Source organism: Hyposmocoma kahamanoa, unplaced genomic scaffold (genome assembly GCF_003589595.1).
Source record: "Hyposmocoma kahamanoa isolate Upper Pololo Valley unplaced genomic scaffold, ASM358959v1 62, whole genome shotgun sequence".
Lineage (NCBI taxonomy): Eukaryota > Metazoa > Arthropoda > Insecta > Lepidoptera > Cosmopterigidae > Hyposmocoma > Hyposmocoma kahamanoa.
In genome coordinates, this window is record NW_020653850.1 from 9,089,237 (window position 1) to 9,111,459 (window position 22,223).

Consider the following 22,223-nt stretch of genomic DNA (forward strand, 5'->3'; position numbering starts at 1 on the left):
TAAGGAATCGAGTGTACTTGATGCTGAAATATATCATTTGTGATTCTTTGTTAATAAGTCATGAATATCGAACGAGCGCTAATTTTTAACCGACTTTTAAAAAATGTGGAGGTTCTCAATTCAACTGTATGTTTTTTTTGTATGTATGCTACCCGATAACGCCGGCCATTTGTGCACCGATTTTGATGATTCTTTTTTCGTTGGAAAGAGGGTACCTCCATTAGTGGTCCCATTTAATTTTGAAGGAAACCATCCACCTCTAAGAGTGGTTGTTCACGCATGAAGACTCATTTTTATAAATAGCACCTAAATTTTACTACATATAAGAAGCAATTATTTGTAATAGTTGATTTTGCTATTTTCCAATTCATGGCGTATTTCTCTCTCAATATTATGTACTTCAGTGTTACGGCATTGAGAACCGATTTTTATTATCTCCTGTGATAAGTTCCGTACATGGTCCTAGACCGAAGCCGGTTTTTGTCTACATTGATTCAAGGATGTATAAGCTTCCAATCAAGGAAATAAGTTAACTTAACTGCTAGTCGTCCAGGTCATGGATGTAGGCTGGTGAAGGTGTACATAGCCCTTATTATATGTTTGTACGACAAAGCCTATCCACATTGTTGAAACACTGTTGTAACTGGTTGGTGACTTGACAAGCAATAATTATTTATTTGCATTGCGCAGATTCATCGTAGACAATGATCTATCATTTGTTGATGCTTACAACCACCTTTCGAAATTTTTAAAAAGTAATTGTGATTCGCTGTCCTCTGAGGTTGCCAATGAAGAAATAAATTTCTGTTTTATTCCAGCTTATTCGTCACATCTCAGTGGTCCATGAGAGACTGGTGTGAAGTCGACCAAATATCATTTACGTAGAGTGTTGGGCAATTGTAACTTAACTTTTGAAGACCTTTATACAGCACTTGTCCAAATTAGCATGTAACACGCATACACTCATCATAGCCCCGCACTAGGGAAACCCTGTGTCGCGGGTACCATGAACACTCATATAGACAAAAACAAATTACACCCAACTCACGAAGGAAATAAATGTATGCCATACAAATATTTCTCCCAGCCCGAGAATCGAACCTGGGACCTCTGCATGGCCGACAGCCACACAGAGGTCCCAGGTTCGATTCCCGGGCCGGGAGAAATATTTGTACGTCTAATCCGAATATATAAAAAGTATCAGCTCTTAACATAAGAAAAATAAAGTCGTGACATTTTGCAAATACTTGCACACTCTTTATTTGGGCTACTCTATGAAACAGAACAGCTGAGCGTTAGGTGGTTAGGCAATTGAACTCCCGCGTGTCAAGCCTTCCAAGAGTGCCTACTATTAAAAATGATTCTATTTTCCTTTCACATCTTGCTTATAGGACAGACAAAACTGAGTCCTAACCTAACATCAATGTAAACGCGAGGCCGCTACGCGTTTCAGTGTACCAGGGTTTAGGACTTAGGTTGATCTTGAACTCAACTCATAGGACTTGGGACATTTAATAATTTTCCAAAACATTGCATAGGAACTATTTAAAAACAAAACGGTGAGACTAAACCATATAGTGCCTCCGTGGTTGAATGGTTACCATGCCGGACTGCCACGCAGAGGTCCCAGGTTCGATTCCCGGGTCAGAAGAAATATTTGTATGGCCTACATTTATTTCTCTCCTGAGTTTGGGTGTAATTTGTAGTTGTCTATATGTGTGTTCATGGCACCCACGACACAAGGTTTTCCCAAGTGCGGGGCTATTTTGAGTGTGTGCGTTATTATTATATTATTATTATTATAGTGCATAAAATCCATAAATTTTTAATAGACCTAGGGATTTCTTGAACCGGGACGAAAAAGATTAGTTCACGTAGTAATTTTTTTAGAAATAATTGGTCACACTCCCTTTTAAAAGTCAATGTCAATGTCACGACATCGCCGCATTATAGATAGTTTTGGAGGTTGTAGCTGTACCTATCTATAAATTAGAAAGATATAGTAGGGTTATTTACTACGAGTATCTTTCTAATTTGTAGATTGTACGGTATTGGTAGAAAAGAAACCTTCCTTGCCTGCCAAAATAAGTGAAAACTTTAAAAAGTTTTGTTTTTTTTTGCGCGAGATGCGGGGACAAATTTAACTGTGTCTTTTATTTTCTAACGGTTCTGTAAATATCTGTATTAATTTTATTGTTGTCATTTTCTGAAAAAAAAAAATGTTTGTGAGGACTGTACGTCGCTGTATTAAATATGGACTATATGGTGGGGTCGCTGCAGGTTGTGCAATGGTTGCGACTGTGCGATTACAGGATCGGGATTATAATTCTTTTGCTGTTGTAAGGCTTTCTAGAGCAGTATGCACAGCTGTAGAAATAGGGAGGACTTATAACAAGATGTTGTATAGCAAGGAATGGGATCGCGAGTCTAAAGAGTACTTTGAGGTTAGAGCTGAAGCTCACCAAATTTGCGCGGAGAAATTACTCGAATTGTGTAAGGCAAACAAAGGTGTATATGTGAAAGTTGGTCAACACGTTGGCGCGTTGGACTACTTACTTCCGAATGAATATGTAATGACAATGCGAATTCTACATAAGGATGCTCCACCAAATGATGTCAAAGAGATATATAAAGTTATCAAGCAAGATTTGAAAAAGGACGTAAGTAACCGCACTTTTGTCATATAAAACTTTGTGGTAACAAAGTACAATTAAAATTTTATTATTTTTTTTTATTAAATGATGTAGGTACCTAAAATATTATTAATTATGATAAATTACATAACAACTTCGGGAATAAATTAGAATCTAGATACCTACCTAAATTTACTTGATTAGAATTGAATCTCGAATCTTGTGGCTAGGTCAAATGATGAAGAAACAAACGAACAGTTCACAGTGCAGTGATAAAGGATCATTCCAGGTCACATGTTGTAAACATTATGTTGATTATTATGGCGGAATATCTAGTTCCAATGACATAAGACTCAACTTTAGCTGATGTTGATTTTGACATTGGTGTTATTTTTGGAGGTAAACATAGTGAAAAGGAAGTGTCTTTATTTTTAGGAAACAAAAGGTTGGAATAAATATTTTTTAATCCAAGAGAATCTAAGCTCAAAAGCACATTTGATGTCAGTGCAAAAATTGTCCTATAAAATACCAGTTTTTTGATGTTAATTCAGTTTATTTATTTCTTTTTTAGCGCAATTAAGATAATAATGCAATAATTTTGCAATAAAATTTATTTAAAATAATACTATTAATTTATTTATTTATGTATATTCGTGTATGTTGTGTGTAAGCGTTATTATTATTATTATTATGTATTAAACAAAAGCCTTCAACAGATTTTGTTCTTCAAAACTTTTCTTCAAAAACTATTTTATTGAAGTGAATAATGTGACCAATAAAGGTAGGAATAATATAGTAAAATTAAAATGTTTATATTTAAATTTAAAAAAAAATTAAAAATAAACAACATTACAGAACACTGCATGTCAGGAATGTTCTTATTTTGAGAAGGTACGTGTCAGTAATGAATTTTTTCCACAAAAAAATGGGTATGTTTATCACCAGGATAAACATCTATCATCATCTTCCTCATCTAGCGCCCATAATGATAGTCTGTACGCCACCGAGGTTGTCATTTTATTCACAAATTATTGTCTCATATATAAAGAGTGTTGATTTGCATTCTCGCCATATTTAAGAAATTAATAATAGAAAATGATGCTAGATCATCTAAAAATGGGTCATTCCAGCAAAAATAACACTGCAGTTCAAAAAAATAAATTACACAATTTGGTTTTAATTGTATGACTAGAATACGCCCAATAAATCAAATCACTAGAAATAAATGAGATTTTTCGGATATTGTACAATTATTGTATTTTTTGTCTTCTATAGTGAAGCATTTTTTCTTATAATGTTAACAGCAATTTTCGCGGTTATGTGTGCGTCTTTCTAAAAAAGTTATTACTGTCGAAGAAAATACAATTTATGAATTTTAAAATAGTGATAAGTGTTTGCATGGAAGTATATATGGTGAGGAGTTATTAAAGTTTCAATAAATACTAATTTCAAGTCCCACCTGTCACAATGAAACATATGTACTTTTATTTTAATTTTAATAAATATGCAATTTATTGGAATTTACTTTTGTAAAAGTAACAATTATGTTAAGTGTCATTATTTTGGCTTGGTTGCTCATTGTGCACGTAAATAGGAATGTAAATATTAAGATTTGAAAGTGTGTCCCACCCGTCACAGCGATGGGTGGGACACACTTTTGAACGTTTTTTCTTTGAATAAATGTTTGTATTTTTATGAATTCGAGTTTTTACGATGTTTACTAGGTGTAACAGTTGCTTTTATTTCAGAGTTTAACATTGATGTGTTCAATTGTGACGATTGGGACACCATTTTGTGATAGATGGGACAAGTTACATTTGAATACACAGAATTTGAAAAAATACTCTGTTTATATGTAGATCCATCATTTGCAAGCAATTTTTTTTTTTTTTTCATTATGATTATGACTCATAACTGTCATAACTCATAACGCATAAAAAAAGACAATTAAAAAGTGACAACATTTTTACCTGATGATTTTAAGTATCAGGAAATTCATGAAAAGTCTGTCCCCACTAGTTTTAAGTATATATTTGAGCAAAACTTCTAAAATTAGATATATTTTGATTTGATACATAACCTTCAAGGATGTGGCAGGATTTTTGAAATTTATTAACGCATTTTAGATGCGTGACTTTGATTTCATGTCGTCATAGATAATGCTTCAAGAAAAATAGTAGGATTACTTTATCAGTTCTTTAATTCTGTTTTTTTTATGCTAAAATGTTTTAATAAGACAAAATTTATAAAATATTTGCTTACTAAAACTTTTTTTTTTGCTTATTAAAACTGTTTAATATGAGATCCATCGTTAGTAAGTATTACACTGGTAATTTTATTAATTCTGTGTATTCAATTGTAACTCGTCCCACCCGTCACAAAGCCATGTCCCACCTGTCACAACTTAACATATGAATTTCCTTAAAATTTATGAAACTTATTAATTAAGTGTATATATAAATTAGAACTTTAACATTCAAGTTATCTCATATGAAAAACTTGCCGAACTAAATATTGATAGTTTGTCTTGATCTTGGCCATGAAGCCTTCAACTCAAACAGGCGGGTGTCGTGAGTGTCCCACCCGCCACACTTAGAAAATTAAACGTTTTTAGTATAAGTAATGTCATTTTATGTAAATAAATAGTCGCAGTTGAATTCCATATCTGAATTCATGATATTTTCATTTTAAGTTTAGTTAACCAATGGTTAGGGAGAAATTACATAAAGTTCAAGAAAAAAGGAGTCAAAATGTCCCACCCGTTACTTTGGAATGGCCCAAATATAAAAATAATATTCTGTTCAATATGCTGGCTAATTGTATCTAGTAAAGTTTTGTAAGATTGTCCCCAAGTGTATTCACCGCCGAGGACAGTGACCCCGCCACTCGCTTCACTGAGCTATACGTAATCTTTCTCGATCGCTTATTTACCTATTTTTTAAATCATGTTTATGTACTAGTATTGTTATAATTTAAAAAAGATTTTTTGTAACTTAGATTTGGTACTTACCAACTTTAAGTTACATGAAAGTAGTGCTAGAGGTACCTAGCTCCACAGCTGGTGGCAGGCTCCGTACCGATACAGCCACAGATTTGCAGTTTCGTTTCAATGTAGCATATTCTTCACAGACAGAAACAGCAGAAAAAGCAGAAAGAAACCAGAGACGATTTTCGCACGCAAATCTTCGACACTCGTAATCTGCGTAAACTAAACGTTTCACATCATGCCATAAGAACGCACTTGAAGTAGCGTTTTTTTTGCCATAACTCTTGTTTACATCACACACAAACCCGTTGCATTTCGTGAGAAACTAGAACGTATGATGTCAGCGGAACGTAGACACAATTCGCAAGATCGACTGATGATCTACCAATCACGTGCTCGATACGATATTCCCCCCGTCCCTACTCGTACCCTGCCACCAAATAGTGTTAGTGTAGTAATAGTGTAGTGTTTTAGCCGCGTTAAACCTGACCCTGTTCGCATCTCCCCAGTCGGGAGCCGCTTTCAGGCTCAGGTCAAACCGGGTGACCATCGCCTCTTGTTTACACCGGATCTCTTCGCTGTTGTCTCGGGCGTCTGGCACATAACTCTCTACCACTGTGCTGTCGTCTGCGTACCCAAAGATACCGGGCAACAGCAGCAGGTCGATTATATGCAGCAAGAATAGAGTGGCGGAGAGGACAGATCCCTGTGGCACACCGGCATTTATACCATGAGGAGCAGATTAGTAACCATCTACAACTACATGGGTTGACCTATCCTTCAGAAAATCGGCTATCCATGTGCAAAAGCCAACAGGAATTCCGTAAGCTGGAAGTTTGTTTAACAGGCTATCATGCCAAACCCTATCAAAGGCCTTTGATATGTCGAGAGACACGGCAAGCGATTCACCGCGTTTCTCGACAGCCTCGCCTCATAAATGGGTCGCAAGAAGATTCCCAGTAGATCGACCACGACGAAAACCATACTGTCGATCACCGAGAAGATAGTTATCTTCGAGGTATCCAAGGAGAAGGCTGTTCAATACGCGCTCCATAGTCTTACAGTATGGAGGTGATTGCGATAGGTCGATAATTAGATGGGTCGGCATGACTACCTTTATTAGGTACAGGCTGTACATTAGCAAGCTTGTGGGTTTTCGGGACTTGTCCAGAACTCATAGAGGGGCGATACAGGCGAGTTGACGTCTAATTTGCGTAAAGTTTTCAACACCTCTTTTTGACGGATAGTGATCTCGGGCATTATTTCCGAGTCACAGCGGGGTAGTGTAGTTGGTGTTTGCAAAGTAGCGTCAAGACGGGAGTTGGAAGTAAAAAGAGAGACAAAAAGATTTGCTTTCTCTTCAGCGGTGTGGGCCAGCGATCCATCAGCTCTCATTAAAGGCGGAAGGGATGACCTGCAGAAATTGGCTTCGACTGATTTAGCGAGCGACCAGAATGCTTTACTCCCTGATGGGTATGAAGCTAACCTGGCCCCAATACGACTAATATTGCCGAAGCGAGCTTTCGGCATCGCTTTTTGCAGGATCTAGCGGCTTTATTAAAGACTTTCTTCAGACGGAGGGTTTCCGGTGCTTTGCGATCTCGAGCATCAACCCATTCAGATTTATTTTTTTAGTGATTTGGATTCACTTTCGGACATAGAATGGACCTCTGTAAATATGGCGAGAATGCAATCAACACATTGTATATATAGCCTGGCGATAAATATAGGTATTTTTTGTGTAACAGAATGAATTACTGACATCTGCAGTGTTCGTAATGTTTTTATTTTGCATTACAGATTCCCTTTGATGGCACGAGATCAATATGACACGCCCGATAGTCCTGGGTGGGCTAGATACCATACATTTGTTCGTTCACCCCGCACAGGGTGTGTTATTAGACGTAGATAATTAATTATAAGAATATAACGTAAACAAAAAATCATATCTAACTATTGTTTTTTATGTGCTGTTTTCTTCATTTTACTATACTATTCCTACCTTTTTGGTCACATTATACATCCTTCTAATAGTTTTTTCAAGAATATAAAACAAAAACTGTTGAAGGCTTTTTATATGTGGACCTACATTACGTAACTCTATGCGCCTGAGCAAAATATAAAGGCAATATTGACATGTTAGCCACTGATATCGAAAACAAAAATTATACAGAATTTCCTTACCTAATACAAGCAAAATTCTGAGATTGAGGTTTCTTTTGCGCCGGGACTGAGTCTTATTTGACCCTTCTCCTTTATGTTATATTGCTATTAAAAACTATTTTAACACGAAGTGTTCTGAGTAGAAATGACTCTACTCAATACAGATTGGATTGTGAGTACCTATATGCTTCGCTTCATGACTGCCTTATACTTCTGTACATTGTTTTTTTTAAACGCTAGACGATGTAACCTTAACATCAAAATATATAATCGTCTCTGGAAAGGCGAAATTACTAACCTCCAAGAAGCCAAAATGGCGCTTTAGTACTTTCGCCTTTCCAGAGACGATATGATATCGCGGCCATCGCGGAAGAATGGCATAAGTGGAGTTACGTCAAAAATGTTTATTGCTCCGTTAGACACAGAAAAATTGGAGTGGCCAATTCTTGTAACTATATCGACAATATTAGCCGATAGAGTTGCAAGAATTGGAGAGGTTGTGGGTTATATTTTTCTATATTTAATCGAGCAATAAACGTTTTTGACGCAACTCCACTTATGCCGTTCTTCCGTGAGCGGCGCGAATATTATGATTTAAAGGTTTTTTTTTACAAATTTTCAAAAATAATATATTATAACTTAAACCACTATTGACATCGTAACTTGGAATCTTTGTAGTGGGGCTACCATCCACTGCCCCCCTTATTTTTGCGTTTTTGACCTCCCTCTCTGTGCACTTAGTGCTAAAATATGATTGCGGTTATGATGATTCATTAACTGGTTATTTAAAAATTTTCAAAAAATAATCGTGAAGACATCCTAAATTAGAAATTTCACAGTTGGGATACCTTCCCTCCGTCCTTCCGTTCCTCCGTCCCTCCCCTCTCTCCCACCTATTTCGACATCAGCTACCATTGACATATTCTAAAGTTCTACCACACACAAAACATAGAACATAGTTTATAACTTATAACTTGTCAAAACGTTCCTTTGCTAACTTTCTTATCTCTCATTTAAATACTGTCTAATAATTTTTGTCACAATATCTTTTTTTATTTTATGTCATTACTGTTTAATTGATTATTTTGATTCGGCATTTCATCATAGCTAGAATTACTTTAAAATTCAAGTTTGACTTCCTAGACGAGTAGTTTTGTCCTACGATGTAGTAAAACCATTTCCGGAAATCGGGAATTCGAAAAAAGTAATGAATTAAAATTTGGTGGTTTTAACAACTCTAGATCACTCCGTGTAGGTATATTTATACATGTATCTATGTATGTGGAACATCTTTTTCCGACCTATGTTTGTAACATAGACAGAGTTAGGGTGCGTTTATTCGACACGAATTTCATCGCGCTCACGCCGCGCGGCGATCTAACTGACATGGCAAAATACGCTGAAATCTGACAGTCATGGCAAAATGCACTCTATTTATTTAGCTTTTACGTTTTAACTTAAATGAGAAAATTACTGGACGCGCGGGCGAGACTGGCTTGTCTTTGGTCTACGCGGCGGCCGCGCGGTTTTATTGTTCCGAGAAATTTGAATGTTCTTACCTAGTAAACAGAATTCAGATTCACCATTAATGTACGGGAAAGCGTGGTAGCTGGATGGTTGCCACTCCGCGTCTTTCTTTCTTCTTCAAAACTTTCGCGTCGTGTAACTGGGCGCCCGAACAGATGCATACCCTACTCGTCTTTTTACTGTTACCTAAGGTGTAGATTATCTTGTCTCATTTTTTTATCTGTTACACTGACCCCTATTTTTTTCCAATTTAACAGCCAGAGGAAATATTCTCAGATTTTGAACCTGAACCTTTAGGCACCGCTTCATTAGCACAAGTACATAAAGCGAAATTGAAAGATGGTACAGAAGTAGCTGTTAAAGTACAGCACTACTTTGTCAGAAATAGTATCACATTGGATTTATATTGGATGGAATTTATCATAAAATCAATGTCGATAATCTTTCCCGATTTTCAAATGCAATGGCTGGTTGATGAAACTAAAAAGAATATTGCAAAGGAATTAAATTTTATACAAGAAGGACACAATGCTGAACGAGTAGCAAAGTTGTTTAGTGATTATAAATGGCTAAAAGTGCCAAAGATATTTTGGGAACACTCTACTGAAAGAGTTCTCGTCATGGAGTATGTCAGTGGTGGACAAGTGAATGACGTTAAGTATATTGATGTACGTATTTTATTTTTACATATAATATATAATAATTTGTAAAACTAAATTTTCTAAATTGCCCCTAGTGAGTTTTGTTGCTTTGGTGCTCATAGTAACTACATGGAATTCCTAGTTTGAAGCCAGGTAATAAATCGGTATGATTGCCTAACACATTATATTATTTTTTTATTTTGTTGCAAAATTGTATTTACATTGCAGGAACACAAAATTAATGGAATGGACCTATGCAAGAAACTTGGTGACCTCTATGCCAACATGATTTTCATCAATGGATTTGTGCACAGTGATCCTCATCCAGGGAATATCCTTATACGGAAAGACCCTGAAGACAAAGAGGTTACTGTCTATTTGCTGGACCATGGTTTGTATGCTGTAAGTAGCAAATTTCTTTCAGTTAAGACGGAAATAACAAGATTTGGAATTCTTCTTTGGAAAGTCAGATGTGAGCGGACCTGCAAATAAAATTGTCATTTGAGGCTCACTTGTTACTTGCAAGCCTGCACAGTATCTGTAAAGAAAAATCCCCAGTTGGAGTAGTCATAACATTTTTCGTTTGATTTTTGTACCTGAAGCTAAATTTTTGCATTCATAGCATGAACTGCTACGGTATTTACCGTAGACAATTATTTTGACTTTAAAATATGTACACCGTTTTGTAACTTTCAATGGTAGTTTCAGCAAACTAAAATATTAACACACTCTTCATGTTTCAGGAACTCACTGACAAATTCCGTTATCATTATTCTAAACTGTGGTTGTCTATAATTGCTCGGAATCGTGATCAGATGAAGGAATATTCTGTAGCGTTGGGAATTCGTCCCGAACTTTATGCATTATTCGTTTGCATGGTCACTGGAAGGCCGTGGGAAACTATTTTGACGGGCATTAGTACAACAAAACCGTCATCAAAAGAGGTTTGTAATTGATAATAAATAAAATAGTTAATGGGGTTTAACCTTTTATACTGAAGGATCACATAGTGTTACGAGATTCATTTTGCCCTCTTCGTCGTAACTAACGCATTTGCATTTTGGTAACGAGATATTAGGGCTTATTCCTAGTTGTCACCACTGGCTTTGTTCCCACTGGCGACAAATAGGGAAAAACTACCTATGTTACCAGGTGGTGACAAACGGGATAAAAAAAAATGTGAGTTGTTGCCACGGTGATATCTACTGGCGACAAATGGAAAAAAAATCTTATATCACCGGGTGGTGACAAACGGGGTAAAAAAAATCTCAGTTGTTGCCATTGGTGATTTCCACTGGCGACAAATGGAAAAAAACCCAAGTGTTACCAGGTGGTGACAAATGAGATCAAAAGATCTGTTCTTGCCACTAGCGACAAATGGAACTTAAGATATCCCAGTAGTTGCCAGTGGTAAAAAAAAACAATGGAATAAAAAATCTCAATTAGTTTGTTTATTGCCTACATATAACATAGTGGGTTTTTTTCCCCATTTGTCGCCAGTGGAAATCACCACTGACAACAACTGAGTTTTTTTATCCCGTTTGTCACCACCTGGTAACATATGGCATTTTTTTTCCTATTTCTCGCCAGTAGAAATCACCACTGGCAACAACTGAGATTTTTTAAACCCGTTTATCACCACCTAGTAATATATGGATTTTTTTCCCATTTGTCGCCAGTGGGAACAAAGCCAGTGGTAAATAAGCCGCTAAGCTGGGAATAAGCCGATATTAGTACCTTAAGTTTTTTCTTTGAAAAATGTCAATTACGCTGATTTTGCTTAACAATAAAACGGAAACTAATAACTAAACTAATAACATACTTATAAAAAAAAGCTTATATATAGGGGTCGGAGATCTCGTTTCGCTGATTCCAGATATGTTAATAACTCAATGTACAACTTAATTGGTAGTGAAAATTATCTGTTCTTGGGTGCTTTTAAATTGATGTCACATGTCACGAAAACCTGTCAAGTTCACACTAGTGTACAAATCACTATGCCTTTGGCATATTCGCTGAGATGTAGCCATATTTATGGAAGTAAGTCTTGAACTATGCATCAAGTTGGATTTCAATATTTATTCCAGTCTAATAATTATCTAAAGAGGCCTTGGCCATTTTTGTTAAAATAAATATTAGAAAAGAAAAATTTATAAACTACAATATTTTTATACATTTTGAAAATACCGGTACACAGTTGTGGCACGTAAGGTTGGTACAGTGAAAAGAGGTTTGAGTTTATAAATGTAAATAAATCGTATTAAAGGTCAAAATATTATTTTTTTATATATATGTATACATATATATATATATTTTATTTTGTCAATTCAATCAACAACTATTTTAATTTTTTAAATGTACTCTAAATTTGTCGAATTTCTATAAGCAGATTGCTGAGTTAAGTGAAAGTCATTTTTTGGATAGTGTGAAGATTTTGATTCCCTCATCCCTGTCAGAGCGTCAAAGTTTGGTGTTTTTTGAAATCGTATAAATTTGGATTGATTAAATCTACATTTTTCTAATTTTGGATTACTTATAAAGTTTTTACCTGCATATCTTAATTAGGAAAAACCACGGGTGGGGCAAAAGTTTAACCATTAAATTATTTAAACCATTTATGTAAATAGTGCACTTGGCCTGGCGTACTAACAGTGTGTTTAAATATTGCAATACGCCTTTCTGATTCTTTTAAGAATAATATAGCCGAATGTGTAAAATATTTATAAAAACCCGTACAGATTATAATTTATATGATATTTTTTGTTAGTAATCTGCAAAAAGAACTGTTATCCCAGCGGATTCAAATAAACAAATCGAATCACTCAATTTATTAAGTAATTTGTAATTAGCAGTACAATAAAAATTTGCCATCACTGAACTGTCTGTGGTCGGATCAAGGATCTGTTTGTGTGTCTTTGATCTGGAATGGATTGGAAACATTAAACATTGTAAACTTTCCAAACATTATGCAAGTTTCCAAACATGTGCAAGTCTCCAAACTGTCCAATGACGAAAATTATTCGTGTTCAAGACTTAACGGTTTTATTTAAATACTTTCAGAAACAAACATTTCAAAAAGAAGTTCCACACCTTGTTCACTACATAACGCAGTGCCTAGAAACCGTCGACCGACAAGCGTTACTTGTCTTTAAGACGAACGATTTAATAAAGAGCATAGAATACGCTTTGGGGCTGCAAGACAAAATGTGTTCATTCATGACCATAACTAAATGCTGTAATGTGAGCGTTTACCAATATGAGTCCAAGGTAAGATAAGAGACACAATAAATACGCTTTTATACCAGGTATACAATAAGCGCCGTCTATTCGTAAGTTGGTGGCTGCAGTCAAATATAGTCTGTCTTTTTTGAAGATGGAGTACGATGACAGTTCTTACGCAAAAGTATTGCCCTCAGCTAGTGATCGCAGTCGATAATCAATATTCTATATTTGCTTACATGGATTATTATTTTACGAATCATGTGATGTTTTTTTAATTAATATTTCCAACGAATTTTTTGAATTTTTCGATACTAAGTGACGGGATGAACAAGTCGCCTGGTGATAAGCGACAACGCCTGTCCATAACAGTTGCAATGCTGCTCAGAGCTTTAAATCGCAAAGATCTAAAGAGCACTGTCACTGCGTCCGTCACCATCAGTTATGTCTCAGTAACTTGTAATGTCCGCGTCCTATTTGCCTGTAATTTCCCTACAAACCATTGAATATTTACTTCATCGGTCTCTATTAACTAGACATACATGTTTAAGGGGTGGTAGCCCAGTGGGGGAACGGTTGCTTCTTAATTGAGTGGTTAACGGTTCGGATCTCTGTGGCGCCATATATTTGTGATTGTAATTTCTAAGTTACACACATTTATAAATGTTTACCTGCAATTCCTTTCGTTATGCGGTGAAGTAAAATATCCCGATGGTACCTACATGTTGAAGAAGGTTTACAACCTTTGCAAATCGTGTAACGTCCTCAACTGACTTGGAATCTAGTCAGGGTAGTAGCCTGAGGCCTAAACCCTTTTCATGGCTTTGAGGCGACCGGTGCCCACCAGAGGGACGTCCAATGGGTTGATAATGTCTTTTTTTTAAATTTCAGAATGCAGAATCAACTATTACCAGACAGTATCTCAAAATAAAATACGCGTGGAGACTGTTAATGCTCTATTTCTATGGGGTTTACCTGAATTTTTATCATCGTTTTAATGTAGGTTAAAAGAAAGTCTCAAATGTACAGTACTTCTATTTTCTTAATGTACCTTGGCAATCATAGCTTTTCCGAATGCACAAGAATATTAATTTTCATGCCCATTCATTATTAGATTTATCATCTACTTTTATAATCATTTGAATTCAAAACTACGTACTTTATTGTAGTGTTGATTTCCGTTTGAACTATATAGAGCTGTAAAACTATTTCCTTGTTTTTAACAACATTTCCTCCATGTCAATAAGCAAGTTAACAAACATATATACTAAATAAAGTGTGCTTCTTCTATATAATTAAAAATGAATATTTTCCCGGATATTAATAATTTAAATTCAGACCAAATCTGAACGCATTCCTTCGTCTGACATAGCTATGCTAGTATGTTAGCCAATAGATGGAATAACCATTTTCGGCGCGGCTTAAACAGTGGTTCAAATGTTCTATATTCATCCTCACATTTTATTGCATGATCACATACTTTTTTCCATTTTCTTTGATTGCTGTCACATTCATTACAACATTTTTAATAGCGTTACATAAAATTTTTAAACGTGTCGTTTAATTTGAGACCAAATGTTTTAAATTGGATTCAAATCCGGATAATATGGTGGCAGTCGTAAAATGGTATGCCCATGTTCTTTGTTATTTTTACAATGTCGCATATATCGATTTATAATGAGTTTGGGTTATGAAGAATATTATGTTGCTGTAACCCAACTATAATTTGTGGTTTTGGAGTGTTTGAATTCGGGGGTTTAACTGATTTTAATCAGAATTTGTTACGGTATTGTGCATTATCTATCACTAAAACTTAAGCCAAGTTTGATATCCATCTGCATTGTTTTATGGTAATTACCGTCACTAAATACATTTGTAGTGCACTTGGAACATCTTTTTAATTTCGATGATTATACGTTCTTTCAAAATTGTTTTTTTTACTTTTTACTTTTTTATTTTCCAAGATTTCCTGTTTGTAACCGATATGTGCACATAATGATTCATCCATTAAGATACTCTTTACTCTACTCTTTTTTACCATCGGCACCTCAACTTCTCAATTTCTCGGATATACTTTAATCTTTTATAGTGAATATTATGCTTTTCCATTAGGACAGCCCTATTGCTTTTTGTTTTCTTATATAGAAAACCTATAAAATTGTTCTTAATGTCTGCAGACAGCCTCTAAATTGGATAGCCACAACCAACTTTGCTTTCAAAGTCCTCTAACAAGGTAGTACCTTAAAGCGCAAATCAAACTCGTAAATCATGTTACGTATGATATGTTTCGTCTTTTTTTACCCCTGTACGTGACTAAAAAGGTACTGATTTACCTTTTTTATTATATTCTTTTAAAATATTGTTTACTGTTCCGAGTTAAACACCACAAGCTTCGTTAACACGTTTCTGGACGTTACGAAAATAGCCATTGTTGTCTTTCTTGAATGTATCGGCTTCTTGTAAAAAAATACTACTAGGTATACGCTGTAATTTATGTAGTGCCTGTGATCGTAGTAGCAACTCTATATGGAAGTATATGTATGTAATAGTTATAAGTACATATTTCAGTCGACTGAATGCGTCCGTCTGTACCAAAGGCAACTGAATAGGACCCCGCGAAACACGAAGTTTGCTGAGCTACCTTAGGAAAATAGAAGCACTTTTTTTTGGCTAATTTAAATGAATAGTCTTTGTGGAAAGGGTCTTATCATTACCAAAACGTGTTTACGTGTATTTAGCCTTTAGTATGGACCTTGTGGAATATAGGATTGGTGCTAACAGAAAATATTTGATATTTTATAAGAACTTTTATTTGATTAGGGAAACAAGTCTATAACGTTCCTAGTCAAATGTGTCCAACAAATAATTTTATTCTAATTATTACAGACTCGAATATAATAGCAAACACTGTACAGAACAATATTTTTTGTTGTAAATAGTAATCAAAGCATAAAATTTTTACAATTTGGAAAGTACGTTTTCTATTATTAGTAATTTATTGAAATATAGGAACATATGTTTTTGTAATGCTTGTTTTATTTATTATAAAAATAAATCATTGAGTTAGTTTAGTTTCCAAGTAGGAGAGCTTGTTATGCAAACTAGTTAAATCCGATTGTATCTTGAACAATGTTTTTGTGAAATTATCGGTGCTATTCCTTGACTGAGTTTTAATGAAGAATGATGTATTGGAAAACCTTGGGCCGGCTCGCTTGCGTTCCAATGGGGCGAACTTATTGAATACCATAGCTTCTGTGGTCATTCTAGTTAACGCTGGAAAAAGTTAAAGGAAGTAAATTAAAAGTATTATTATTCTTTGTATGTAAACAACACACTATCAGTTACAAAAAAAATCTGTTATATAAAAGAAAAGGAAAGAAATGAGAAAGGAATCGGGACACCAGAAGTCGGTCATATTTTATAAAATGTTATTCATTTTGTATGATTTTTTAAATTAAATTTAACCAACTTCTTGTGTCCCAATTTTTTCTTCCGATACAATGAAGTCATCCTTACAAGCAAATGAGTTTAGTATTAGGGGTTAAAGTATGAAATTGCCGTTTTATTGCAATAGGTTCTTTGAATTTTCATAGAATCTTCATGGTTTGAGGTTTTCGAATGAAACTTTTTTCAAATGGTTTCTGTGATTTTTTTTTTTTAAATTTGAAACATTTGAATATCGACTTTCAATTGTTTTTGTTATTCAATTTAGACAAGAAAGATGGATACTGCGAAAATTCGAGTGATTTTTGAATACGAGTTCCGACGCGGAACTAACGCGGCAGAAACAGCCCGCAATATCAATGCTGCGTTTGGAGAGGGGTCTACTAATGAACGCACCGTGCGATTTTGGTTTAAACGCTTTCGTGATGGAAATTTCGACTTAAAGAACGAGTCACGAGGAAGACCGCCCACACAGGTGAATAACGATGAATTAAGAGAGATAGTGGAAGCCGATCCTAGTCAAACTACCCAGGAATTAGCGGCATGGTTTAACGTTACCTTACCCACAATATTGACTCACTTGCGTCAAATCAATAAAATAAAAAAATACGAAAAATGGGTGCCTCATGATTTGACTGATCTGCAGAAAGAAACGCGTGTTGAAACTTGTGTTGCCTTGTTGAACCGGTACACAAATGAAGGAATATTGGATCGAATTGTAACATGTGATGAAAAGTGGATTCTTTATGATAACCGGAAAAGAAAAATGCAATGGCTGACCCCAGGTCAAATGCCACAGCAGTGTCCTAAAGCAAAACTTACCAATAAAAAGGTAATGGTAACTGTTTGGTGGTCTCAGCATGGTGTTATTCACTATAGTTTTCTCCGATCTGGTCAAGCAATAACGGCAGATGTCTATTGTGCCGAACTCCGAACCATGTCGACAAAATTAGCAGTAAAACAGCCCCGACTCATGAATCGATCTTCACCATTATTGCTCCACGACAACGCGAGACCTCACACAGCACGAGAAACCATTTTGACCCTTCAGGAACTGCAGTTAGAAGCCATTCGTCATTCTCCGTATTCACCAGACCTTGCTCCAACGGACTACCATTTTTTTCGTGATTTGGACAATTATCTACGTGACAAGAAGTTTTCTTCCCAGGAGGCAGTACAAAATGCTTTCACACAGTTTGTGCAGTCTAGATCGTCGGAGTTCTATCGCAAAGGCATTAATAACCTTCCCATTAGATGGCCGCAATGTATAGATAATAATGGCAACTATTTTGATTAAATAAATTTGTTAAAAATTTAAAAAATAAACAGTTTAGATTTTCAGTACAAATCGGCAATTTCATACTTTAACCCCTATTATTAAAAAAAATTAGCCAATTTTATTAATTTTATATGAAAAACGTTTTATGTTTGACCATCTTCTGCTGTCCCAATTTTTTTCGTTCCAACAATGTAATGATCCCTCCATGAAGCTGAGTCAGCTCAGATCAGCGCAAAAAAAATTTTGGTCAATTTTATTCATTTTTATGGACAACTCGCGTAGGACCAAAAAATTTACTGTCTTCACAAAAAAATGTTGTCACGAAAAATACTCAATGGTTCTTATGACAGTTTCCTTGTATCTCTATGGTTTCGGATTTCCCCATACTGTCCCATTAAAAAAACATTATATAAAAACCGAATACGATAAGTATCGAAGATACATCCGCGCGGATGAACACGGAAGGTATGTGGATAGCGAAATCCAAGTGGGTGTGGGGTATTCCTAATTTTCAAACCGCCGTGTACCGCCATGGGTAGCGGTAAAAACTTAATTTTCGCCCGTGTAGACAATCACTTCTGTGTCGTCAGTGAATAAGATCACATTACCACACTATAACTATAATCGTGCGTAACGTGTATCTCAATAAATTTATCATTTGACTGTTTCGACGTCATGATCACAATTAATGAGTCCTTCCATTATATCTCTAGCCACGAAACTTCACACTTGGCATCCTACAGCGCGGTATTTTTCGCTCCTCACAGTGATCACCAAGGCTCTGATAAATATGCAATATAAAGTACAAAATATGTACATGTAATGTACGAAAAAATGAGGAGATAAAAAAACTGTTCTCATAGTCTGGTCTCATGTTTCACATAGACTACGCTTTATTATAAAAAAAATCAACAAATGTTATTCCACTTCAATCTAAGTTTCGTTAGGTACTGTTATTGTTACAATACACAATTACATATTTTTTAAATTTTTAAATTAAAATTCTGTCTGTTTGGTCCGAGCAATGCTTTGTACTGGCTGAATGACCTTTGACGTCACAGGATGTGACTGGAGCAAACTTAAATTTGCACAAGTCCGCAAGTGAGTAAGGTCACGTCTAGGTTGTCTTCTAAACTTCCGCACAGTACACTAAAAGTTAAGTTGATTTAGTGTATTAAAACCTTCTTTTTTTTCAACAAGCACGCACACGCGTTTATTTAATGTATTAAATTAAATAAAATAACACGTAATATTGAATACACGTATTATTGCAAGTTTATTAAGAAATATGGTCTAAATTTGTAAATATGGAAAATTATAAATTATAAAATAAAAGTCTCTTTTTACTCTAAATATTATTATTTATGTAGAAAACAATTTAAAGAACGTCAATTATTGAAATAAAAAATACGTAGTTGCATATTAATCCGGGCCATAGTGACAACGAATATCGTTTACTGAATAGATTTTTAATGGTTAGCATTTAAAGGTACGAATTAAAAAAATACGCACAATCTTGTCCTTTATCCAAATTTGTATTTATGCAGTCAGATCTCTCGGGCAATACCTCAGTGGACATCTTTGGTGGTTGATTTTCTTCTGCCGATGTTATTAATCCCATCAGCATATTGTTATTTGATGTTGCCGCTGGTAAATAAAATAAATAAATAATTTTTGTGTTAGATAATATCATCGATTTTCAATACTTTTGGGTAAGTATAATTCCATGTATAATTCCGTTAAATATAGGTATGTACCTGCCGATTTGTTTGAATTGAACAAGTTATCCGATTTGGTCATTTGTAGTCTTTTTTTTAAACTGACAAACATCCAAATGATCTACGTAATGGCAAGCGGGTTTCCAAATTATGATCTACGTAATGGAACTATTTCACTGTAACTAATTTCATAATAAACTGCCTTCGTGGCCGAACGGTTACCATGCTGGACTACTACGGGTACCGGGTTCGATTTCCAGACCGGAAGAAATATTCGCATATGGCCTACATTTATTTATCTTGTGAGTTTGAGTGTAATTTGTGGTTGACAATGTCTGTGTACATGGCACCCGCGATACAGGGTTTCCCTACGGCTGAGCTATCAGTATGCCAGTAGAATATACAATCTAAAAGTCACTCTTATCAATAAATAGGGTATGATCAATCGCACCCTGTATTTCTGAAAACGGCTGCGTTTCAAAGTTTACAATTGTATTCAGCGATAATACTCACATTGCCTTTGTCTACCTGGCAACCAAACTTCCAAAATAAAAGGTCGATGAGGCTCATTGCCTTTACGTAGCTCTGTCAATGGTATTTTTAATTTGTCATTGTTTTTCAGTACGATAATTTCTTCACAATAGTCTGGTAGGTCGAGAATGTGCCACATTTTCTGTCGCAAGGTGGAAATTGAAGCTGTAGGCTTTATGGCTAAGTATCGGAATTGTTCTTCGTTGGCTATGAAAGGGTTAGTTTTAAATCAGAATAAATATAGTTAATGATGAGGAAGAGTAACTACATAGTATACCATGGATCAGATAAAGTATAATAAGATCTATGTAGTATAACTCCATACAAACGTAGCGGCGTTACTTGTACCTATATCTGTGTATACGGATGCACAAATTAGCTTAATTTTGCGGTGCATTCAAGTTGCACAGCGCGAGTCGCCCCACGTGCCATTGATTGTAGAATTGAAGTAACCGCTCGATGTTTAAAAAGTGACATAAAAAAATATAGACGTATTTGTTCTTGTGTTTATTGTTGTTTGAACAAGAGTGTCCCAAAAACGGAATTGTTCAGCATTTTGTTTCTATTTCATAATCATACTCCCATAATCGTAATACCAATCCGCTATTAGGTAGGTATTAGATATTGATACTGCGTTATTTCAATATAGCACGTAAATACTGCAATGAACACCTTTTTTTTAAATCATGTTTATAACCTATAGGTACTTATGTACAGCTAAAATAATAATGTGACAGCCCTACACTCCGAACGAAGTGTAGCCGTTTACGCGCTGAACAGGCGGGAGTTACCCTACTTGTTAGGTATATTATGCTATAGTGTTAGGTATGGAGATCTTGCTGGCCATCTCGTGGGTCCATGTGTACAGATCCAGGAAGGAAAACAATCACAAGAGACTCGCCTGTTCTCCGACTGTTATGAACCTGAGTCACATCTTGAAGTAAGTAGGTGCAAATGTCGACATTAAAACGCATTATAATTAATTTTCCTAAACTTAAATGTAAAATTTCATGGAGTTCCTTTAATTTAAGATACTATGTTACTTAAAAGGAATTAATCCTTACAGTTGACTCTTTCGATCGACATCATACGCTCTAAGCGACACGTGTAGATAGATACCTAGTCATTGACGCCAAACAGAGACGGGAGTTGGACTACGTGTCTTAATTATTATACTATGGATCAAATAAAGAACAATGTGTCGTCGCTAACGGATGTCTAGGAGTAGGCCTGCCTACAGCATACAGGCAAAGGCTTAGTCTTACTGCATTCATCTCGTAAATTTTTGCAACGAAACAAAAGCATCCACAGTTTTACACTTACACCCCAAATCATGTCTCTGTATAATAAGGAAGTTGATAACATCTTTCTGGAAAATTTTTATAGGCTTTGAGAGAAATTTCTTCAGAGACATGGCGCTGAGTCGTCCTTCTTGACATTTGGTAAATAATTACCAACACATAACGCAAATATTGCTTGATCTGTTCACTTTTTACAGGTTAGTCCTCCATCAAATATACTAATGATCACTTTGTAATTTGTGACATTAATGATAATAGTGGTTGTCTGTCATGTGTCAAAGCCTAGATGTTGGCTGAAAACCCGGTACTGGCGAAATCCTAAAAAGGCACCGTCAATAAGTAAAAAGAAGAAGAATACCTTAGACTATGGAATTTTTTCCCATTCTATGAAGAATACGTCTATCTGCCTGAAAGAATCCGTTAGTTTTTCAAGCTAAGATAGCAAAACTCTTGCGTCGTGTATATACAACTAGCTTCATTTCTAGGCTAGTATGCTAGTGAGAAAGATAGTAAGCTAGCGCCTCAAGCTAGGATAGTTCAATAGGATGGGGTTCTATTATTTAGCTTCATCCACAACTAATTTTACTATCCTGGATTGTGTACCTACTAGCTTCGTATGGTCGACGAAGCTAATATTCGATCAGCTAGTATGCAGTGACGACACATTTTGTTGTCCGGACCGGTGACCGCGTGTTTCTGAGACAGTTAACATGCCGAAACTGAGTACAGTAATTAATTCAAAATTAATACAATTGTATTATTATGTATAATTTGAAGAGGA

The 22,223-nt window shown here is 35.4% G+C and overlaps 2 protein-coding genes across 5 annotated transcripts; one reads left to right on the forward strand and one right to left on the reverse strand.

Annotated features, from left to right (window-relative positions):
• Positions 1–824: 824 nt before the first annotated feature.
• On the forward strand, positions 825–15,923 carry LOC113229563 (uncharacterized aarF domain-containing protein kinase 1). 2 transcript variants are annotated; one of them, XM_026463212.1, is made up of 7 exons: positions 825–854; positions 2,345–2,660; positions 9,567–9,977; positions 10,179–10,352; positions 10,694–10,894; positions 13,011–13,217; positions 14,061–15,923. In XM_026463212.1, exons 1-7 carry the CDS (start codon positions 844–846, stop codon positions 14,175–14,177), a joined length of 1,437 nt encoding a protein of 478 aa, XP_026318997.1. In that variant the 5' UTR covers positions 825–843; the 3' UTR covers positions 14,178–15,923. The 2 variants fall into 2 exon arrangements, with proteins under 2 accessions (XP_026318997.1, XP_026318996.1); XM_026463211.1 differs by lacking the exon at positions 825–854 and having other exon boundaries at positions 2,192–2,660.
• Positions 15,924–16,122: 199 nt separating this feature from the next.
• LOC113229564 lies at positions 16,123–21,619 on the reverse strand. 3 transcript variants are annotated; one of them, XM_026463213.1, is made up of 4 exons: positions 21,465–21,619; positions 20,124–20,348; positions 19,405–19,539; positions 16,123–16,442 (listed from the first exon to the last, which is right to left on the reverse strand). In XM_026463213.1, exons 1-4 carry the CDS (start codon positions 21,553–21,555, stop codon positions 16,225–16,227), a joined length of 669 nt encoding a protein of 222 aa, XP_026318998.1. In that variant the 5' UTR covers positions 21,556–21,619; the 3' UTR covers positions 16,123–16,224. The 3 variants fall into 3 exon arrangements, with proteins under 3 accessions (XP_026318998.1, XP_026319000.1, XP_026318999.1); XM_026463215.1 differs by having other exon boundaries at positions 20,124–20,283; positions 21,465–21,560; XM_026463214.1 differs by lacking the exon at positions 21,465–21,619 and adding an exon at positions 21,206–21,297.
• Positions 21,620–22,223: the final 604 nt, after the last annotated feature.

Excerpts from the sequence above, each read along its gene's own strand:
- LOC113229563 (XM_026463211.1), top strand. The coding sequence starts at position 2,220 with ATGTTTGTGAGGACTGTACGTCGCTGTATTAAATATGGACTATATGGT. Across the intron at positions 10,353-10,693 it reads TGGACCATGGTTTGTATGCT|GAACTCACTGACAAATTCCG; the intron begins GTAAGTAGCAAA and ends TTCATGTTTCAG. Across the intron at positions 10,895-13,010 it reads CAAAACCGTCATCAAAAGAG|AAACAAACATTTCAAAAAGA; the intron begins GTTTGTAATTGA and ends AAATACTTTCAG.
- LOC113229564 (XM_026463213.1), bottom strand. The coding sequence starts at position 21,555 with ATGTCTCTGAAGAAATTTCTCTCAAAGCCTATAAAAATTTTCCAGAAA. Across the intron at positions 20,349-21,464 it reads ACAGAGACATGATTTGGGGT|CCAACGAAGAACAATTCCGA; the intron begins GTAAGTGTAAAA and ends ACCCTTTCATAG. Across the intron at positions 16,443-19,404 it reads TTTGGATAAAGGACAAGATT|CGTTAACTAGAATGACCACA; the intron begins GTGCGTATTTTT and ends AACTTTTTCCAG.